The sequence below is a fragment of the Nelumbo nucifera genome, chromosome 7 (assembly GCF_055504915.1).
Source record: "Nelumbo nucifera cultivar China Antique chromosome 7, China Antique-T2T, whole genome shotgun sequence".
Lineage (NCBI taxonomy): Eukaryota > Viridiplantae > Streptophyta > Magnoliopsida > Proteales > Nelumbonaceae > Nelumbo > Nelumbo nucifera.
This window is the reverse complement of record NC_142655.1, coordinates 13,766,639-13,790,274: the sequence shown is the minus strand read 5'-3', so window position 1 is coordinate 13,790,274 and position 23,636 is coordinate 13,766,639. Positions and strand designations below refer to the sequence as shown.

Below are 23,636 nucleotides of genomic sequence, written 5' to 3'. Positions count from 1 at the left end.
CAACAAAGATATGCGTCATGCCTAGGACTTCCTAGGCACCTCCTTAGAAAGATGTTTAGTTAATTCATTAATGACTACTATAAATAAAAGCCTATTAGGAAAAGCCCCCATTGTAATTGGAAACTTTGGTTTTTTTCCCATAGGTGTTGGGTTGGAATAGGGATGGGTTCATGGCCTGACTTCTTCACTTTTCTTTTTCTAAATATTTCTGTTTCTTTGAATTGAGATTAAATGCATTAAGGTTAATCCACATTAGCAGTATTATACCTAGAAACACATAAATATGGTGCTTTGTGAATATTATACTAGAGATGGGATCTCCTGCCAACAAACCACGTTCCAACCCTCTACCAACTTGATCTAATACCGAACATCTCATCAGGGAATTGGGACCCACCATAAAAGTGAGACCTGCTATGTATGAGATGTGTGGTGTCAGTAGACTGTTGGATTCTATTTTATTGGCAGGTGATCAGACATCATTATACTCATGTTATACTAAAAATTGTTTGCCTTTAAGCTTGAAGCTATTAATACATATATGTACATGTATACATTCTTGATGCATAGTTTCATATATACAAAAATGTTTGTACAGTATTTATACATAAAGCTATATATGAAGACACATTCAGGTTGTGGACAAGAAAGCCCAATACCTCAATCCTACCCACTAAGGCTCAATTTGGAAGGAGTACAAATGCAAATATGAAGAGTGCAAAACCTTATATTTTGCATTATTTTGTATGTATTTGCGTTGTACATATTTGCATTTGTACTCTTTCCAAACTCAACCTAAGTTGTTGGGTTCAAAAATTTAACTTAGGTAACTAAATTTGTCCTTCGATAGATATATAAATAAGGGTAAATTGAATATTAGTACCTCATACTCTGGGCTTAGTCTCACTTTGGTAACTAAATTTCAAAATGTGCCAATCTAGTACCTGAACTCACAAAATGTTATAGTTTAGTCCCTATTGTTAGCAGTCTATCAGTTATTTGTATCATGTGATGACATGTGTGACTTAAAATTTTTAAAAATATCAAAATTATCCTTCAAAATAAGACATTGTTCATCATTTTCTTTCTTAAGAATCAAGGTTAAACCAAAGCAATGGTAAACAACTCAAAGGACATTTGGATTTGGGCATTTGGATGGTTAATAAAGAAAAGTAGGTGACACCCAAAGGGCATTTGTATCCTTTCACATGCCACTTAACTAGGGGTGGCAATTTTCCCTGTCCCCGATGGGTACCCGGGCAGGCTCCACGACCCGACGGGGTCAGGGATGGGGGTACCCTTTCACCATGTTGGCCTGCGGTCTTCACCTCCTCCTGTGCGGGTTACTCAAACATAGTCATGGCTTATGCTCTCACGGCCCTCGAAACTACGCTTCACCTCGCTGGTTCGAGCTACATGTTCGCTTGAGGGGGCCCCACTGCTGCTGCCTCAAGGAGATCTGACCGCTTCAAAAGCGAGTGTGGCAACTTTTACCCATGAGTTGCCGAACATGCACTCGCCTTGTGATGAGCTTCTGCTGCTGCAAGTGTTCAACCTGAAAACTGAGCATGTCCACCTGATACTTTGCCGGTGTAGGGCCGCCATGCTCCAACGGCTAGCGTAACCACATTCCTAACAAGGCCCATGTGTCTGCCCCCGCATGAGGAGTACCTTGGCGGGGTCGGGGTTAGGGATGGGGCTACCCCTGAATCCCTGATCGGGGACGGGGACGCGAAATGCAATCCCCGCCCCGACCTATCCCCGATTAATATATATAATTATATATATTATTGTATTATATATTATATAATATATTTATATATTATAATAATCATTATTCATTTTTTAAAAGATTAAAACTTAAAAAAAAAGTAAAACAGTCAATGACTCGATAGTAAAACCCTTCGACTTCAAGTCTTCGACAGAACCCTAGTTTCGTCTTCCTTCGTCAGTTCGTCTTCGTCGCCAGTTCGTCGATCGTCACCGACCGCCTTTGTCATCGCCTCACCCTTCGAATTCTTTCTCATCGCCGACCTCAGCTCTCGCAAGTCGCAACGGTCCTCTCTCTCTCTCTCTCTATCTATCTATCTATCTATCTATCTATCTATCTATCTATCTATCTATCTCTCTCTCTCTCTCTCTCTCTCAAACTCTCATTCTCAGTCTCTCTAAGACTCAAACTCTCTGTCTCCAGTTCGTCAGGGATTTGGGTCCAATGGGGATGAACTCCCTGTTGGGGTCGGGGATGGAGGGGGGATTCCTTTCCCCGCCAGGGATCGGGGACGGGGATGGGGGTGATTTGGGGGTCGATGTTGGGGATGGGGAATGTAATCCCCGCCCCAAACCTGCCTCGTTGCCATTCCTACACTTAATAGTGGTTAACAATTTTGGACTAAACTGAGACGATTTAGGAGTTCAGGTACAGAATTGGCACATTTTAAAATTCGGGTATAAAAGTGAGACTAAGCATAAAGTACAGGGTACTATTCTGCAATTTACCCTATAAATAATTATCTATAAAAGTATTCAGTGGTAATAACATTGAATTCATCCATTAAGGAGTTGACAACTTATTTGATGATTTATTTGCTAATAGACAAAGCAATAAGTCATTCAGTAAGATACATTAGTCATTACCAAATTCTTTTGAGTTTTCAAGCTTGAATCATTAACTTTAGTGAAAAGGTAAAATTATAGATATCAAATGATGAAGACTAATATGTAAAGATGCTAAAGAGAGCCAATCCATTGAATACTATTGTGGTAGTAATTTGGATATTAATCCCTATATTAAATGATAATAATTTTTTATATAAGGGTACTCTTGTCCTTTTAGGGAGTGGGCTTTAAGCTGTGTTTGGTTTGAAATAAAAAGTAGGAAAAGGAAGGGAAACCTGTACAAACATTGTATAGGTTTCCTACTTTTTCTTTGAACCCAAAGATAGCCTTAGTTCATTCCTACCATGGTCGGACGCTTTCGTCCACCACCTATTGATTTTTCTATCTAAATGCTAAATTTTAGACCTCAAACATCTTAAACCCTAACCCTAAAATCTAACTATATAACCTTGAACCTTAAACCCTACAACATAAACTTTAAACATTTGAACTCTTAAACCCTAAAATCTAACTATATAACCTTGAACCTTAAACCCTAAACATAAACTTTAAACATTTGAACTCTTAAACCCTAAAATCTAAGTTTAAAATGCATTTGGTTGGATACATATCCTCCGACCGGATAGGAGACAATATTTCCTCCTAGTGAACGACTAGAGGTGTGTGCACTTTTCATATATGTTTAGTTAAAGTGTGTTTGTACCATGTGCTCAGTTTGGGAAGAGTACAAATACAAAAATATGTACAGTGCAAAACAACGTTTACAAGTACAATAAACAAAGGGTTTGAATTATACATATTTGTATTTGTACTCTTCTCAAACTGAGTCATAGTCTCAACCAAGTATGGTGAGTTATAGACTATTGGGCCTTACAATGGTGTATTTAAAATAGTGCATTATGGGGTAGTCTATTTTGTACCTTGGTGGTGTGGTGCGGTCCAAAATATTGGGATTTGAAATGTACTGGTTATTAGGTAAAATGTAAAGTGTGATGTATTAGGGTTCGCATCAGCGCCCCACAGGTTCCCCACACAATGAAACAAAGATACCTGTCCTTCCACACGAACTCCATCTTTATGTGTGCGGAGCTCACAAGTGCTAGGCTACTAGTTAAAGGGGATCCCTTTCCCTCTCGACCCTCTTTTTTTATTCGACTTTGGAGGAGAACCCTTGTTTACCGTCCTTTCGTCTCCGATCGAAATCTTCTGTTTTTTTTCAATGTCGGCGTTCGTTCCGGGTAGTCACACCGTTGAAAGGTAATCAATTCTCCGTTTCTCTCATCTTTGTCACACTTTCAACTCCTGTATTCTTATTATTTTTTTCTTTGGACTCTATTTGGAAAGAATACAAATACAAATACGTATTATATAAATACATACAAAATATAAGATTTTGCACTCTACATATTTATCCTTCCAAACTGAACCTTGACTGCAAAACAAATGAGGAAGGGTTTTTTTCACCACCAACCATCACTGGCGACCACCAGCTACATTTTTCACCTTCAGACCATTGGGATCGTGTCATTAATCTCATCGTCGCGAATCGATGGAGGATTCGGATTCTTAGGACCTCCCATGCTCAGTGTCAAATTCAACTTAGGGCTTTGTAGCGTTGCATTGATCCCCGAATGCCACCGGCCTGTGCCGGCAACCACATACCTCTTTAACGCCAATTCTAAACCTCCTAAAGTTCCTGTACTTGTGCCAAAATTTCTCCTCCTTGTTCCGGAACCTCCAAGCCATGTCACACTCGTTAGGCTTTGACCCGTTAATCGGTGTCTAATAATCCAAGAACACAGTTGACTTAAAGATCTTGACATTGAATTTCGCAATTGCAATCACGTGGATCCGAACAATTCGTAGCTTTGCCACAGCTGGATACAGGGGTTGAGCTCCTTAGTTTCTCCTTACTTTTCTCAATTACAGCTTCGTCATTCGAACAACGGCAAGCGGTGCCTCAGCACAGGGGTTGAGTTCATTCCACCTTGCTAGTGGTGAAAAAAAAACCCTCCTTTATATGCTTTAAAGTAAAAGAAAAAAAAAAAAGAATACAAGAGTGACTACCTCCCGACGGTGGACCGCCGGCATGAATGCCGATGTCGGAAAAATCAGTAGATTTTTTATCAGAGACAGAATGACGGTAAACAGGGGTTCTCCTTCGAATTCAAGTCAAAAAAGGGGTTAAGATCGAATGGAATGGAACCAAATCAAATCCCTTACAAGATTGCCCCCCTCAACGTCCCACAGCGCATCCCTGCCGTGTATTAGGAATAACTCCTAACTCCTGATGATAATCTTAAAAATGACGATGTCATCGTTGGAAGATATTTTCAATACACGGTGAGAATATGCAATGAGACTTTGTGAGGGGCAATCTTGTGGGGGGCTATTTGAACTCAATGGAATCCCCATTAACTATAACGCGTTATCTCTGCCAGCAGAAAGATGGAGCTCATGCGGAAGAACAGGTGTCCCCCTTTCATTGTGTGGGGCACTGATGCGAACTCGATGTATTATCAAGAACACAAAAAAAAAAAAAAAAAAAAAAAAACTGTTTAATGTGGCACATCCCAAAACCAATTGGAAAATGAGATCAGCAAGGAACCCAACATCCCTATAGTAAACACAAATCATCATACTTCATTTAGTGAACATTGGTTAAGTCTTTCAAAGTTGTAAGCATTTTAGATGGTAAAAGTATTTGTGAAGAAAGAAGAGTAAATATTTTAAATGAAAAAAAGTGAGAAGTTTTCAATGATGAATGGGCTGTAAACTTTCTACAATTGGAAGACATAAAAAATGATATAAATACGCTTCTTTTATTCAATTCTCATTTTATTTTCTTCTTTTTAAATATATTTTTTCTGGTTTTCAAAATAAGTTTTTCACCATTACATTCTTATTTATCATTCCACACTTAGATAGGTAACGGGATCTCCCACATGCAAAAACCCTATACACACTCTAAAAAGCAGGGGCTTCCAATTACACTATAGGAACATCTACTTTTGAATTTAGTATACAAGTATGCGAGATATTCCTAACGTGTAGCTGATTACCACGTGTGCAGAGATTTTACTTGCAGGAGGTCCAAGCTCTTTAAATAGGGACATCTTGAAAGATTGGATATTTTGATAAGGCAAATTTTAATTTGATTTCTTACAAAACCTATAAATATTTGTTATACTATACAAAACATACAAGATATTTATACAATGAAATACAAAACCTACAAGATATTTACACAATGAATCTTTGTGGCTGGATGTCTTTTAAATAACCCCAAGATAATGAACCCAATGACAAAATGCCCCCTAAATTTAGGTTTTCCCTTCTTGCACCATCTTCTTTATCTAGTTGCTTCCATTGAATCAAGGAGTAATACTTTGATGTGGAAGCTCAATCAAGACTATGAGAAGTATAATCCTTTTTCACTAATTACTAGGAGAGGGCCCTTGCTTTGCAACGGCAAACCCAAAACCATAAAGATTTGCTTCGTTGAGCAAAATACAATCCAACCCCACTTTAATTTTATAAAATACAAAAAATTAAAAAAAATAATTATTTTTCAAATATTATATATAATAAATTAATGTAAATACAATATACTAAAATTTATTATAAATATATATATATATTTATATATAATATAATATAATATATAAGAATTTTTTATAATTTTAAATGTAATTATATAAATTTTATATATTAAAATCAATAAATATTAATAACATATTCAAATTCGAATTTTAATCGGATCGGATGGAGTCAATTTCGAATCCAATCTAATATATATTTATTTATAATATATAGATAATTAAGCAATCGTCGGATGGAGTCAACTTCAACCGATTTGATCTGATTTTAGGTAAACACATCCAATCTGATTATTAAGCAATCATCGTTGACCCGATTGGTTGAACCGTTCAAACAATCACCTAACCATTATTTGGTGTTCATTATTGTTAGTAGAGATATATGACAAGATATAAGATATCACATTTTCAAATAGCAATTCTAATATTCCAAATTCATCTTTTAAATGTAGGAGCATCACCCATTTGCTATTGCCATCTCTCATTCCCAATACATGAGGGATTCAATTATCAGCAAAAGGGTATGAGCATGGGCAACCCAATTCGAATATTTGTTTAGTTATAATCAGATCTGAAATTATGATCAATTTATTGATTAGATCGAATTCTTTTTTTTTTTTGTTAATTAGATTGAATTCAAGTATTGCTTGATTTGATCCACTAGGATATCTAATATGATTTGATTACATATACATATATAAAAATATTATGTTCTAGTATTAAAAATCTTTATAAGGTTTATGATTTCGATAAACTATTTTTCATTTATATATATTTTTTTTGTTTTTTATTTTATTTTATAAATTTTTGATAATTTTATAATGATTTATTGATATTTCGATCTAGTCAAATATTTGGATGGTACAAAAGATACAAATACAAATATGTATAGTATAACTTCATACAAAATAATAAAAAAATATATAAAGTTTTGCACTCTACTATTTGTATTTGTACTCCTTCCAAACTGTGCCAAAGAGATAAACAAATTACTATCTTTGTTTTACATATTCATCGGATATCAAGCTTATTATCAGATCAGACATGGATATACCCCTATTTAAATTCGATTCGATATGTTCGCAATCCCTAAATTAAGATTCCTAATAACTTTTTTTTAAAGGTTTGAAGGAGTGGCATTCAATGCATATAAAAACAATATACTAATAAAATAATTAATCTATGGTTTTGTTTCAAGAATATTAAATACTATTTAGCTGAAAGTAAGTATTCATGTAATATACATGTGTTTGTTTCAGTTACATTTTTAGTTCATTTTGGAGAAAAAATTATAAATGTGCATTTAACATAGCATGCATGTCATAAATGCATTTACTACCTTACTCTAACACAATATAATCTTTTCCTTTTTTTTTCCTACTTCGAGTTATACAGGCTTTTCTCAGGAGACTTAATTAAAACAAAATTTTATATATGAAAACAGTCATGATTTTTAGGGGTGTCTATGAAAAATCAAAAACTGAAAAACCGAATTGAAGCGAGAAAACCGAACCACAAAATGCGGTTAACCGAATCAATCGGTTCGGCTTTCGGTTAATCTATAAAAAACCGACGGTTAATCAAACCGACCGGTATATATATTTATATGTATTTTTAATATATGTCACATATTTTCTATGTATTATATACAAATATATATTCATTATATATAAATATATACTTATATTATATTTATAATGATCTATTTATAAATATATTATATATATTATATATTTTTAAAATATTTATAATATAATATTATACATATACTTATATAATATATATTATAAATATAAAAACCGAAAAACTGAAAAATTGAAACCGACCGACCAGTTAACCAGTTTGATTTCAGTTTGGCAAAATGAAAAAACCAATACCACCGGTTCGATTTACAAAAACAGGCTATGATTCAGTTAACCGAACCGTGGACACCCCTAATGATTTTAATGCAAGCCTTTTATATCTTAGGAGACGTCATTAAAGAAAGATTTTCATATATGGATCAATTGTTATGGTTTTCACTTTTTTTTTTCTTTTGTTGAGCAAACGGACAACTATTAAACTAATAAAATTTTATGTACATACGACTAATAAAGAAGGTTTTAGGACTGTAGAATAGTTTAAGAAAAACTCATGCAATATCGTTCAATGATTATTTAATAGTGTTTAAGTAATTATGAGATATAAGAAGTAAAACAAATAGCGATAGGTAACTAATATTATATTAAAATAAAGATGAGGCAATGAAAAAAAAAAGCATCTATATTGATGGATAGTTTACTTTAGTTTTACAATTGTATTAGTATTTAATTTTACTATGCAATCATAATAGAAGATAAAATGCAAAACATGAATGAAAATAATTTCAAGCTTGAACAACCCGCCCAAGACTCACCAAATTCACCCTATCCTATCCCAAAATTGAGTTGAGTTTAGCTTAGGTGGGGTTTAGGTGGAAAACTTGGTGATGTAACTGTTTTTGGTCACGTACCATTTTTTGTGATGTATAAATTTTTTGGCTAAGTACCTCGTTGTTTGATCCGGTGGTGACTTGCCTTGGTGATGAGCTACTTGGTGGCGAACTCCCAGGGGGAGAACTACTTGGTGACGAACTGCTTGGTGGCGAACTACCCAGTGGCGAGCTCCCTGGTGGAGAGCTACTTGGTGACGAACTGCCGGGTGGCGAACTGCCTGGTGGTGCTCCCTGGTGGCGAACTGCCTGGGGGTGAACTGCCTGGTGGCGAACTGCCTGGGGGCGAACTGCCTAGTGGTGAACTCCCTGGTGGCGAACTGCCTGATGGCGAACTGCCCGGTGGCGAGCTGCCTGGTGGCGAACTGCCTGGTAGTGCTCCCTGGTGGCGAACTGCCTGATGGCGAACTGCCAAATGGCGAACTGCTTGGTGGCGAACTGCCTGATGGCGAACTGCCTGGTAGTGTTGCCTGGTGGCGAACTGCCTGGTGGCGAACTGCCTGGGGGCAAACTGCCTGGGGGCGAACCGCCTGATGGCGAACTGCCTGATAGTGCTCCTTGGTGACGAACTGCCTGGTGGTGAACTCCCTAGTGGCGAACTGCCTGATGGCGAACTCGTCACTTGACTTGCTCCTAGGCGGTCTGCAACTCAGAGGATGGTGGAGCTCCCTGGTGCAACGCAACCCGACTACCCTCCGCGTGAGGTGATTTTCTCTCCTTTGTAGACGGGGGGAGCTGAGGGACCTGCGAGAACTGAATCAGAGGACCCAGGGGTATTTTCCCGGCGGGGACTCTCCGATGCCTAAGTTAGCATTCTGATTACAGAGGGCTTGGAGAGAAATGAGAGAGCTAGAGAGCGGGGGTTACCATCCTTTTTTCTCTCCTCTGGCTTTGGGGGTCGGAGTCCTTATATAGTGGTGCCCTCGCGGGTTAGGTGGGTGAAAAGCCTTCAAATGGTAAGACGTCATATCCCGTCAGAACCGGGGTGCGGTGATGAACTCCTCAAGGTTGTCAGGCTGGCGCTTGTGCTAGGCGGTCAGGTTGGCGCCTGGGCCAGGTTGTCAGGTCGGCGCCTGTGTCAGTCAGCGGGTTGGTGTCCGAGCCAGGTTGCCAGGCCGGCGCCTGTGTCCGAGTCAGGTTGTCAGGTCGGCGCCTGTGTCCGAGTCAGGTTGCCAGGCCGGCGCCTGTGTCCGGGTCAGGTTGCCAGGCCGGCGCCTGTGTCCGGGTCAGGTTGTCAGGTCGGCGCCTGTGTCTGGGTCAGGTTGTCAGGTCGGCGCCTGTGTCTGGGCCAGATTTCCAGGTCGGCGCCTATGTCCGGGCCATGTTGCCAGGTCGGCGCCTGTGGCTGGCTGATCCGGCCAGGTCGCGCGCAGGCCGCCCGTGGGCCGCGTGCAGATCGCGCTAGGCCAGCCAGACCGGTGCCCAGGGGGGACACCGACTTGGTAAGTTGTTGCCTGGGTGCTTGCCTAGTTGTCACGAGGTGCCACGTGTCGCAATTTCACTGGAGGGCCAAATCTGCCATCATCAATTTCCCCCCACTCCCGAGCTGAGAGTAACTCAGCGAAGGGAGTAGATTTCTTTTGGCCCGTAAGTCGACGAGCTAGTAAGTTTTGACCCAATTCCTTAGGCTTTAGGAGCTGCCTGTATGTGGCGAGCTGCCAGCAAGACGAGGGGGTCTCCGCCAGTTTAGTAGTGTAGCCCTTAGGCTCTGGGGCAACTTATAGTTCACTTTTGCTGATTTTGTTCCTGCTGAGAAAGCGACTGGATATTTAGCAATAGTGTGGCCCGCAGGCTTTGGGAGTGACTCGTAGTCTACTCTTTTTTTGACTTTTGCTCGTGCCGGAGAGGCAACCGGGCCTTAAGCAGTAATGTGGCCCGTAGGCTTTGGGAGTGACTCGTAGTCTACTATTTTTTTGACTTTCCCGTGCCGGAGAGGCGACCGGGTCTTAAGCAGTAATGTGACCCGTAGGCTTTTTGGGAGTGACTCGTAGTCTACTCTTTTTTGACTTTTGCCCGTGTCGGAGAGGCGACCGGGTCTTAAGCAGTAATGTGGCCCGTAGGCTTTTGGGAGTGGCTCGTAGTCTACTCTTTTTTGACTTTGCCCGTGCCGAAGAGGCGACCGGGTCTTAAGCAGCAATGTGGCCCGTAGGCTTTTGGGAGTGACTCGTAGTCTACTCTTTTTTGACTTTTCCCGTGCCGGAGAGGTGACCGGGTCTTAAGCAATAATGTGGCCCGTAGGCTTTTTGGGAGTGACTCGTATTCTACTCTTTTTTGACTTTTGCCCGTGTTGGAGAGGCGACCGGGTCTTAAGCAGTAATGTGGCCCGTAGGCTTTTGGGAGTGACTCGTAGTCTACTCTTTTTTGACTTTGCCCGTGCCGGAGAGGCGACCGGGTCTTAAGCAGTAATGTGGCCCGTAGGCTTTTTGGGAGTGACTCGTAGTCTACTCTTTTTTGACTTTTGCCCGTGCCGGAGAGGCGACCGGGTCTTAAGCAGTAATGTGGCCCGTAGGCTTTTGGGAGTGACTCGTAGTCTACTCTTTTTTGACTTTGTCCGTGCTGGAGAGGCGACCGGGTCTTAAGCAGTAATGTGGCCCGTAGGCTTTTTGGGAGTGACTCGTAATCTACTCTTTTTTGACTTTTGCCCGTGTCGGAGAGGCGACCGGGTCTTAAGTAGTAATGTGGCCCGTAGGCTTTTGGGAGTGAATCGTAGTCTACTCTTTTTTGACTTTGCCCGTGCCGGAGAGGCGACCGGGTCTTAAGCAGTAATGTGGCCCGTAGGCTTTTGGGAGTGACTCGTAGTCCACTCTTTTTTGACTTTGCCCGTGCCGGAGAGGCGACCGGGTCTTAAGCAGTAATGTGGCCCATAGGCTTTGCCTGTGAGGTGTCGAGCTATGATTGTGCTGCATCAGCTTCGTAATGCCGGTCACCCACTCCCACAAGAAGCTACTAGGAGCTCGACCTTCGGGGGCAGCACTACTAACTTTAGGTTGTCAGCTCACACGGGAGCCTTGGAAGGCTCGACCGGTAAGGGCGCCTATGTAGTCTGTTGGCCGTCAACTCCCGCGGAAGCCACGAAGAGCTCATCTTTGTAGGGGGGACCTTGCGGAGAGGACTGATGAGGCATTATTTGAATTGAAAGAAAGGTTGGTAGAGCTACTTAGTCTGTTAGCCCCCTGCATAGTTTTTGAGTTCATAAAAAATGTAAACTATAAAGTGATAGCTTCAAAAAAGTGAGGACTTAGCTTTGGTAAGATGAGAACTTAGCTTTTGTATGATGAGAACTTAGCTTTTCGTAGCGTTGTTTGACCCGGTGGTGACGTGCCTTGGTGATGAGCTACTTGGTGGCGAACTCCCTGGGGGAGAACTACTTGGTGGCGAACTACCCAGTGGCAAGCTCCCTGGTGGAGAGCTACTTGGTGACGAACTGCCGGGTGGCGAACTGCCTGGTGGCGAACTGCCTAGTGGTGAACTCCCTGGTGGCGAACTGCCTGGTGGCGAACTGCCTAGTGGTGAACTCCCTGGTGGCGAACTGCCTGATGGCAAACTGCCTGGTGGCGAGCTGCCTGGTGGCGTACTGCCTGGTGGCGAACTGCCTGGTGGCGAACTGCCTGGTAGTGCTCCCTAGTGGCGAACTGCCTGGTGGCGAGCTACCTGGGGGAGAACTGCCTAGTGGCGAACCACCTGATGGTGAACTGCTTGGTAGTGCTCCCTGGTGGCGAACTGCCTGGTGGTGAACTCCCTAGTGGCGAACTGCCTGATGGCGAACTCGTCACTTGACTTTCTCCTAGGCGGTCTGCAACTTAGAGGATGGTGGAGCTCCCTGGTGCTGCGCAACCCGACTACCCTCCGCGTGAGGTGATTTTCTCTCCTTTGTAGACGACGGGAGCTGAGGGACCTGCGAGAACTGAATCAAAGGACCCGGGGGTATTTTCCCGACGGGGACTCTCCGATGCCTAAGTTAGCATTCTGATTACAGAGGGCTTGGAGAGAAATGAGAGAGCTAGAGAGCGGGGGTTACCATCCTTTTTTCTCTCCTCTGGCTTTGGGGGTCGGAGTCCTTATATAGTGGTGCCCTCGCGGGTTAGGTGGGTGAAAAGCCTTCAAATGGTAAGACGTCATATCCCGTCAGAACCAGGGTATGGTGATGAACTCCTTGAGATTGTCAGGCTAGCGCTTGTGCCAGGCGGCCAAGTCGGCGCCTGGGCCAGGTTGTCAGGTCGGCGCCTATGTCAGTCGGCGGGTCGGTGTCCGAGTCAGGTTGCCAGGTCGGCGCCTGTGTCCGGGCCAGGTTGTCAAGTCGGCGCCTGTGTCAGTCGGCGGGTTGGTGTCCGGGCCAGGTTGCCAGGCCGGTGCCTGTGTCCGAGTCAGGTTGTCAGGTCGGCGCCTGTGTCCGGGTCAGGTTGCCAGGCCGGCGCCTGTGTCCGGGTCAGGTTGTCAAGTCGACACCTGTGTCCGGGTCAGGTTGTCAGGTTGGCGCCTGTGTCCGGGCCAGATTCCCAGGTCGGCGCCTGTGTCCGGGCCAGATTGCCAGGTCGGCGCCTGTGGCAGGCTGATCCGGCCAGGTCGCACAGGCCGCGCGCAGGCCGCGCCAAGCCGTGTGCAGGCCGCCCGTGGGCCGCGTGCAGGTCGCGCTAGGCCAGCCAGACCGGTGCCCGGGGGGGACACCAACTTGGTAAGTTGTTGCCTGGGTGCTTGCCTATTTGTCACGAGGTGCCACGTGTCGCAATTTCACTAGAGGGCCAAATCTGCCCTCATCACTTGGGTTTTGAAATCGGTTTGAGTTCAAGCCTAAGGTTGGACTAGGGTTGGCCCCAATCCATTCTAATTTATACCCATAGTTTTTATTAGAGTTGAGAGGGATTCAAAAGAGTTTAAGGAAAAAATAGAAAGGGAGGGGGGAGGTAGAGAGAGAGAGAGAGTTATATATGATGGATTTTATAAGATGGAATTAATAATACTTAAAAATTTTCATTATGATATTTTATATTCTTTAAATAAATGAACCACATATATGAGAAATATAAGAGAAGAAATGTTCAAGTGAGCATTTTCATTATGAGTTTTAGCCACACCCTATCTATTTTCTTCGGTCAGTTAATTTTATTTATCCTTTTATTAACAATACTTAGGTGAAAAAATTAGGATACTGATATCTTTTTAATCAAAGTGCCTATACCTTTGCCTCTAGAAACTTTCATGTTGTTTTAGAATGTTTTCCTTCCTAATCCAAAAGATTTTTATTTGTTCATCCTGTTATAACTTTGTTTTAGAAGAAGAATATATGAGAACTTGAGAAGCAAGCAATTTAAGTTTATTATTAAATATTAATGTCACCAAAGCAGAATATACCATTGAGAGAGAATCTCCTACCTACCATCTTTCACACAAAATATTCAAAATGACCCAACAATCTCTATCTTGATCCCTAAAATACCCCTATTTTTTCTACATATCCTTACAAATGGACAAGATTGTTCCAACTACTTTTCAACCCTACCCCTAGACACATGAGACAAGAAGACCAAAACACTCCCATGCAAACTTCCCTTCAAAGAATACCAACCTAGACATTTCTAAATTTCCTTAACATTTTTCTAAAGTCCCAGAATGCCCCTGCCTTAAAACCTACAAATATGAGGTCGCTCAACCATTTGGATAGAGGTGTAAATCAGGTCGTGCCAAGCTTTGCCACCCTCCCCTGGGATGACTTGGGGGGTCGGCCCAGCATGGCCCGCGACCCAAGCCTGTGCGGGCTCATGCCATGCCACGGGCAAGGCTGGTCCATGGGCCAAGCCGTGGACTGGGTCAAAGCCATTTATTTAAAAATTAGAAAAAAAAACTTAAAATTTTAATTTTATATGAATTTTGATGTATACAATTGCTTATATATACAATAATTAAATAAATTAATATAATAAACTTAAAAACAATTATCTATTTTATTAATATATTATATACTGTATATTATTATATAAATATAATTTATATAAATATTATATATAAAATATATAAATATATATAATATAAATAATATGTGGGTCGTGTTGGGCCGTGCACGGCCCACTTGGTTGTGCCATGCCGGCTAGCCCGGGGATCTAAAACCCCAGGCCTACCATGACCCACATGATCATGTCGGGCCTAGCACCGCCCGATTTACACCTCTACGTTTGGCATCCAAATAAAAGCTTAGGAGCCATAATATAAACCCTTTGAAAGTATTAAGTGCCCCTATCGTGATTTTGTGACAAACGTTCTATTATTGTCCATCACTATAAATCAAGTTATTGTGACAAGGGTTCAATTGTCCATTACTATAATCAAGATTGTGTCACAGATGTTCAATTTTTTATTACTTATAAATCCATATATTGTAATTCTGCAACAAACATTCAATTTCTCGTCGCTATAAATCAAGATTTTGTAATGGAGATTCAATTGTCTATCATTATAAATCTATATCTATATCTATATATTATAAAAAGTATAAATGAGAGTATACAACTTTTGTTTGACTAAAATACCACTATTTTTATATTTGGTCCATTTGTAATTAAGGGCAAAAAAATGTAATTTGCACAAATACTTTTTTTTTCATTCAATTCCCTCTCATTAAGTCTTATATTTAAATTATACACCTATTTGTTTTTAATTTGATCTCTCTCAAATTATAAGAGCAAAAATATAATTTAAACTACTACATACCTTTTTACCTCATTCAATTCCCTCTCATTGAATCTTATATTTAAGACATTAACTCCCATAACGCTAAAGAAATAGGCAGAAAGAGCGAAAGAGAGAGAGAGAGAAGATCCACTTAAAAACCAAAAGAGTCATGACACTTAGAATTGATCAAGGCATTCATCAATATCTACTTTGTTAGGAGATATTGTAACTTGTAGGGAGTATTAAGGAGTCAACTTTAGGGTATGTATTGAGATAAAGTTAGAAATATGCGGATATAGTGAAATGATTAGGATATACATGGATATGATAGGGGAAGTCATATAAATACCACAAATATATTAATAATACTAAACGCATAGCTTAAGTAAAGATAGCAAAACATAAAAACAATATAGTTTAATAGCCTATTGAAATGTGAACAAGTAGAATAACTTACAAACCATTGGGAAATGGAGGAAATTTTTCATAATGTTCGGCTTTATAATTAAAAATCTTTGTATGTTATGTTGTTCAAGTAATGTATGTGGGCAGCAAAATCAGAACCCAAAATCAATAAAATCAGAATCCAAATAAAGAGAAATAGGGTTTGTGGGGGGGGGGGGGGGGGGGGGGGCTGAATGAAATGAGATTCTCATGGTCATTTCCTCAAATGGGGAATGAGATTCTCATTCCCAAAGGTAGGACTGCAAGTCAGGTACCCAACTTAAATTGATTGGGCCTGATCCAATCAATTTTTTGATAAATGCTAAATCCAAGCCCACTCAAGTTGCAACCCTACTTGGGGTGTATCAGATTCCATCCATGCCATGTGTCCATACCACAAAACTCCACCTACTAATCATGTTCTTTAACCTGTTAGGGCAAGATGCCAAAGTAGAGTCCTTTAACAAATAAAATCCCACTAATAAACCTAATATTTATAGAGTAACAAGAACCCATTGCTTCTATCATGATGGTCACCTTTCCTCATCTATCAATGGCAGTGGAACGGCCAAAGGGGTGTTTGATTGGCAGGTTTATTTTGTTTTATTATGTGATTTTAAAGGAGGGTAAAAGGATGGAAAATTTGTATCAAAACACTTTAGACTCAAAGTGTTTGATTGGCAGGTTTATTCTAAATCAAATGTAGAGTTGTAAAAGCACTTTTAAAGTCCAAAATTCGATTATCTGATTAGAATGGCATATTTACATAATTAGATTGAATTCAGATTTTACGATCTTCATCCAATTAATAATTGGATCATATGCGGATTTAACTCCATCCTACCTAATTAAAACCCGAACCCCCCTGTATTTTAATGGATAAAATTTATATATACGTCAAGTAATTAACTTTTTACTTTTTCTCTATTTTAAAGATGAAGCAAAGTCAGATTAAATCCAAAACTGATTTGAGTTCGATAGGATTCAAGCCCAACCAGATTTTGGTTTCTACTACTCGTATAGGATTCAGATTTTGGCGAATCTGATCCATTTACAGCCCTAGTTAAATGGGTCAATCTATGATATCCTAAATCAAATAATAAAAATATAAAAAGTAGATAAAGTTAATGAAAATTCTAAAAAAATCAAAAAAAAAAGAAAAAGTAGATCTTTAATATTATATATTCAACAAAAATAAGTATGATAAATTAGAATTATTGTTATTGTAATTATTAATGACAGAAATGACTAAAATTGCAGAAAAAATGAAATCCAATTTCTAACCCATGACCCATTAACTAGATCAAAACAATTCAACATTTCCACTAGTCATATTACAGGTCATTAACCAAATCAATATTTTTTTCTAATACCAATAAGACCCTGTTTGCTTTTCAATAAGTTACTTATCCCGATAAATGCACTTATCCAGGTAAGTGCAATTGTCCATGTTCTTTTATTTCCCAGATAAATAGGGCAATGGCCGTTTTAGTCATAAAAAGTCATTATTAAAAGGGACATTTTTGTACCAAACTTTCCCTAATCATTATATAAATCTAAAAAAGAACATAAATTTCTTAGTCAACAGCCGCCAATTTGACTAGAGATAGAAAGCATTGCTTAAGTAGCTTTTCAAAAACAAAACTATCATTTTGTCTTACACACTTATCCACAATCGTATAAAATTAAGAGCATCCAATTGCTATCCACCGTTCAGTGGTCTTTTTCTATACTTTTTCACCATTAAAACAAACATTTTTCTTTTTCTAAAAGTGAACAATCTTAGGGCCTGTTTGGTTTATGGGAATAGGGGTCTGGAGCGGGAATTTAAATAGGTTCGTTGGGTGGAATCAAAATCTCATTCCCATTCTTGGTGAAATGGCATTCCCCCATTTAAGGGAATGGCCATTCACTCCCCTTCTCTTGAGAATGAGATCTCATTCTAACTGATTTCAATTCTTATATTGATTCCCATATGAACCAAATAGGTTATGGAAATAGAGCATTTCAATTCTAATTTGAAAGTATTTTGATTTTGATTTCGGTTGTGAACCAAACGGTCCTTAATTATAGATAATATAATATGAAAGCAAACTAAGTTGTTGAAAGTGGCCTCCGTCCCACATTGCTTGTTTACTAAACCATAAAAGGGTTGAAATATTGAAGTCTCTTCTCTATTGTTGTCTCTTCGGAGACATCCGATAAAATTGGAACGATACAGAGAAGATTAGCATGGCCCCTGCGCAAGGATGACACGCACAAATCGAGAAATGGTCCAAATTTTTTTTCGCAAATTTTGGTGAAAATTGCCTCTTCGATGAATCTGAAACTTTTTGCTGGTTAGTAATGGATATGCTGATTTGTTCTTCCTCTTCACCTTCAGCCAAAATCCCGCTGCTGTCTCACCATCCAACGAGCAAACTCCCACCTGCTTCTACCCAACCCGGCCACTGTAATCTGAGATCCATCACTACCCGGAGCAACATCCTCCTGTCATCTTACTCCAAAACGAAGACCTTGGATCAGACCCTCAAGCTTTTTCGTCTCCTCCCCGACCGTGACACAGTGACATGGAACACAGTCATAGCTGCGTGTTCTCGGCAAGGCTGTTACATGGCTGCTCTCCAGCTGTTTGTGGATATGATTCGTTCATCCCAACCACCAGACAATCTCACATTCAGATTCGTTCTCAAGGCCTGTGCCGAAGCAGAAAACTACCCGCTTGCATTGCAAATACATGCTTTTTTGTTGAAGCTACAGGGCCTGCAATTGGACCCGATTGTTGATACTTGTTTGGTAAAGCTATTTTGTGAATTGGGACCAATTGAGATCGCACGTGAAGTCTTTGACAGAATGCCGCAGCCAGATGTTGTTGCTTACACTGCCATGATGGTGGGTTATACTGATGCAGGCGATTATGAGGAAGCATTGAATTTGTTCAGAAACATGATAGAGGTAGAGAGATTGGTGCCTAATGAATTTACATTAACTTCCATTTTAAGTGCTTGTGCTGGGAATTCGTCTTTGCTTGAAGGAAAACAAATGCATGCTTATATTCTAAAAACATCCCTTCAGTCCAATGTGTTCGTGGGGACTGCGTTGGTTAATCTATACGCCAAATGCAATAGAATGGAGTGTGCAAAAATGGCTTTATTTGGAATTTCTACGCCAATGGTAGCTTCATGGAATGCGCTGATGGCTGGGAATTTTGACGGTGAAGAGGTCCTACATTTCCTGTCAATGATGCGGGAATCTGGTTTAAATCCCGATCATGTGACCTTTGCTTCTGTTCTTCGAGCTTGTAAAGGTGTTGGCTTGTCTTCAGTTCGCCAAGTACATGGGCTAGCCGTGAAGATGATTGGAACCATAGTCGATGTTTTCGTAGGTGGTGTTCTTTTCGAGATATATGTGAGTCAGGGTTATGTAACAGATGCTGGCAAGGCCTTTGAGTGCATTCATAGCAAAGATATTTTGGCTTTTAATTTAGCAATTCAAGGGTATATGCTTAATGGTCATAAAGCAGAAGCAATTGATTTATTTTATGAAGCATTCCAGATGGGAATGGAACCAAATGAAGCGACATTAGTTTCACTCATGAGCAAAGTAGAAGGTTTGAATCTAGGAAAACAACTTCATGGCCTTGTTGTTAAGCTTGGGTTTTCTGCTGCTTGGTGTGCTTCCATTGCTAGTTCACTCATTGTGATGTATACAAATTTCCGTCATTTAGATGATGCAGTCCGAGTATTCAACAAAGTCCATTCCCCTGATCTGGTTTTGTGGACAACTATCATCTCTGGCTTTTCTCGAAGTGGGGAAAGTGAAGATGCTCTGAAACTTTACACCCTTATGTTGGAGGAAGAATTAGCAGAAATCCCAAACAACTATACATATTCCAGTGTCTTGTGTTCATGTGCAAATCTTGCTGCTGTTGAAGAAGGGAAACAGATTCATGCTCAGATTATCAAGTCAAATTACAAAATTGGAGCTGACCCATTCATAGCTAGTAGCTTGGTGGACATGTATGCCAAATGTGGATACATTACTGAAGCAAGAATGATATTTGATAAGATGCAGGTGCGAGACCTAGCTTCATGGAATGCCATGATTACAGGACTAGCACAGCATGGATATGCTGAAGAAGCAATAGGAACTTTTGAAAAATTAAAATACCTGTCAGATATACAACCCAACCATATAACATTTATAGGAGTTCTCTCTGCTTGTAGCCACAGTGGTCTATTGCAGAAGGGGTATCACTATTTCAAGTTAATCAAGGAACCTACAATTGATCACTATGCCTGTATGGTCAATCTTCTTGCAAGAGCAGGACATTTAAAAGAAGCCATGGATCTTGTAAAGAAAATGCCTTTTCACCCAAACGAATTTATATGGTCATCACTGCTAGCAGCTAGTGCTACTCATGGAAACATTGAGTTGGGTGAACATGCAGCTGAACGTCTGCTGCAATTGAATCCAAAAGATCCCGGGACATATGTTGCTCTCTCAAATATGTATGCTGCAGCTAGAAGATGGGAGAATGTAGATAAGGTTAGGAAATTGATGGAGGATCAAGGAATAAAGAAAAGACCAGGTCTCAGTTCGTTAGGAGTAAATAGAATGACCCATATTTTCTTTGCAGCATAAGACGGAAATGCTGGGCACAGCCAATAAGGGAAGAATGCACAGTGCTCAATTTCCCAAATTGACTTGTAAATGGATGTAAAGATGAACCGAGTGTTTGGTACCATTACCGTTTCTATTTAAAACACTGCCATGTCAGCACCACTTAGGTGTTTTGAGTTTCAATGGCAATTTCTGCCATGTCAGCAAAACGTTTTCTCTACAAATGCTCACCAGGGGGTGTTGTCCCCAACAGCCATTGCTACTCACAACGACTTAGCTGATGTGGTGCTGATTTGACATCTGATGAGGCATGATGAAGAACTGATATGGTGCATCACATCATAGTTCACCTCCTTTTACCTTCTTTCTCTCAAAGCTAACAAATTTTCCACAAAGCTGAAGAACAACAGTAACCTCTCTTCTTTCTTTCAATCTTCTCTCTGTTTTTCATCTTCTATTTGGTGCTTGTGGTTAGAAATCTGTGAACTCATATTTTTCATCTTTTGTTTTGGTTCCAGGAATCCAGGTAACCTGTACGAAGGGTTTTGGTTTTCAGTCACCTTCCTAAGGTAAATTCTTCATGGTATCTATTGTTGTTTGAGTATGTTTCGATTTGCAGTTAGTATTCAAATATACAGAACATTAGGACTGGAAATGATACTGATTGTTTGTTTGAATGTTGTATCTGTTAGCATTATATTTAAAATGTTGGAATATGATATTATTGGATTGAAAATATATTTAAAATGATTGATCAAAAAATATATTTAAAATTTTGTTAATATGGTATCCATTTGTTGGTTTGAATACATATGGTTTGATTTGATTGTTAGTTTGAAGTTTTACATAGTGGAAGATGACTATCAATATACATATATGCATACACGCTCACACACAGAATGTTCTGATAATTCTTACAGAAATTTTTGACAAATGGCATTTATTACACGTCAAGCCAGCTAAGCTTTTTTCTAGAGACTGGAATCCAATAGGCTTTTTCTATGTGATGGTTGCCATGTCCGTGTTTTCCTCCTCTGTTCTATGGTTGCTGCACTTGAATCACATCATGTCTATCATTCAAAGGAAATGCATGAAGAATAATTTTCACATGGGCCCAAGATGAAGGGAAAATGAACAATTTCTGCATAAAATGCAATTTTATGGCGTTAAGTAGCACATAAGATTGCTGTGAAATCATGTAAAGTAAAACCATATCATATTTTCCAACCATTCAAAATTTCTTTTCCAAATTAAGCTAAATGCCAGGAAAATAAGAAACTGATTGCTTATCCAATTTTCAAGGTGATAATATGTTTACCTTCATTCTATTTGCAACCAAATGCAGGCACAATGTTGAATATAGCTGCCATGTAGAGGAAGAGAGGCTTCTGAAGAGAGCAAAAAAGCAGAAAACATGTATGATTATGTTTGTAACTCTAGTCTTGACTTGACAAATGAAAAGAGAAAGAAATGCAGACACTTGTGCTGCTACCAACTCTATGACGGTTTTATGATCTTTTAAAGTCCATAGTACCTTGTTTTCAAATGATTTTCCCAATTTATGTAGCCTCGGAAGAATGTGATCCCAACATATCTAATAACGTTAGGCACCAGGAAAATCATGTTTGCAGAGATGCTACTGGAAGAGAAATCTTTCTAGCTGTCCCGTGCACTTTCTAGCTGCTGTAATATGGGGAGAAAGGAATCCCGTTCTTTCTGTAAGCAGATCTAGGTTTTGTCTCATAAGGAGCAAGGAATACTGCTAAAGACAGTAGTTTATCAACCCATTTGTACAACGTCTGTGGCTGTGATTTAGTTATTGAAATGGCCCATGTTGGCGTCTTGACATAAAATGTCATTGGCCCTCTCAATGTTTCAACCTGAAATGGCAATGGTACCAAAAAGCACCTAAGTTATCACCATTGTGGCCAAATGCATTAGTTGTTCTGCTGATGCCCTTAACTTTTGGCAAATGGCACAAGGACAATGCTACTAGTATTGCAAATATTCTTAATGTAGTATTCTGGATAAAAATTAGTAAAAATATAATGGACTTGTCATGTGTATGATTTTGTAGAGTGAAGTGTCATTAAGAACTCAATGAATTATATCTTTATGCTGGCTAATAATTAAATCAGTGAATCTGTTAGTAGAACAGATGGTCAGTGGAATCCAGATTCAGATGGACTAGGTCCATAACTAGAAAGTTATCTGAAAAAGCATTGTCCTCAAATGTAATCATATTAATTAACCAATCACATCATGGCACCACTTGATTTAAGTCATAATCATGTTGTCCAATTACTTACAATTATATGCTTTATGTTGATTGATTTTCATGTGGCTTATTATTTTGTATGTGTTTGGTTGCAGTGCAAATTTTTTTGCACTGATGCAAAAGAGTATAGGAAGTGCGAGGAAAAGAGCAACGATCAAAGAGGTAATAAAGAGGTATGACCCAGACATTGTACTAATGCAGGAGTCCAAGAGAATGGAGTTTAATAATAGATGGACAAGGAATATTTGGAAAGCCAGGGGGATTAGCTGGGTGGTTGCTCTTGGGGTGCTTCAAGGGGGATAGTGACAATGTGATAGAAGGTTTGGAGGAACTGATTGGAAAATACTCAATCTCAATGAAGTTTAAGCAATAAGAGGATAATTTTGTGTAGGTGCTCACAAATGTTTATGAACCAAATGATTAAAGAGAAGGAAAGGATTTGTGGGAAGAACTGACAGATGTTAGAGGGTTATGGGATGGGCCTTGGCGCATAGGTGGGGATTTCAATGTGATTAGATTCACAGAGGAGACCAACAATGCTAATCAAAGGGTGACAACTATTATGAGAAAGTTTAACCGGTTTGTGGATGCCTTTGAACTCAAAGAGTTACCTTTAGCCCATAAGACATTCACTTGGTCAAATCTCCAACCGAGTCCCATTTGCTCCAAGTTGGATAGGTTTCTGTACTCTTTGGATTGGGAAGAACATTGGGGAAATTTAGAATCTAGGGCTCTTCCTAGATTGACCTCTGACCATTGGCCTATAGTGATTTGCAAGGAGGAAATGAGTGGTGGACCTGCCCCCTTTGGTTTGAAAATATGTGCTCCACCTTGGGTTCACTAAAAGAGTAAGAGAGTGGTGGAATGAGTGTAACCCAGTGGTGGAATGGGAAGGGATGAGGTTCCATAAGAAGCTATAATTTATGAAAGCAAAGATCAA

The 23,636-nt window shown here is 39.8% G+C and overlaps 1 protein-coding gene and 1 non-coding gene across 2 annotated transcripts; both read left to right on the top strand.

The window, feature by feature from the left end:
• The first annotated feature begins 17,977 nt into the window (after positions 1 to 17,977).
• Positions 17,978 to 18,080, top strand: LOC148790188 (U6 spliceosomal RNA). The gene has a single exon (XR_016079031.1). It is a non-coding gene; the product is annotated as a U6 spliceosomal RNA (small nuclear RNA).
• On the top strand, positions 17,982 to 21,963 carry LOC104611334 (pentatricopeptide repeat-containing protein At3g09040, mitochondrial-like). Its single transcript, XM_010278348.3, has 3 exons — positions 17,982 to 20,827; positions 20,937 to 20,987; positions 21,764 to 21,963. Exon 1 carries the CDS (start codon positions 18,142 to 18,144, stop codon positions 20,437 to 20,439), a length of 2,298 nt encoding a protein of 765 aa, XP_010276650.1. The 5' UTR covers positions 17,982 to 18,141; the 3' UTR covers positions 20,440 to 20,827; positions 20,937 to 20,987; positions 21,764 to 21,963.
• The last annotated feature ends 1,673 nt before the right edge of the window (positions 21,964 to 23,636 follow it).

Coding starts and splice junctions, on each gene's coding strand:
- LOC104611334 (XM_010278348.3), top strand. CDS start 18,142: ATGGATATGCTGATTTGTTCTTCCTCTTCACCTTCAGCCAAAATCCCG.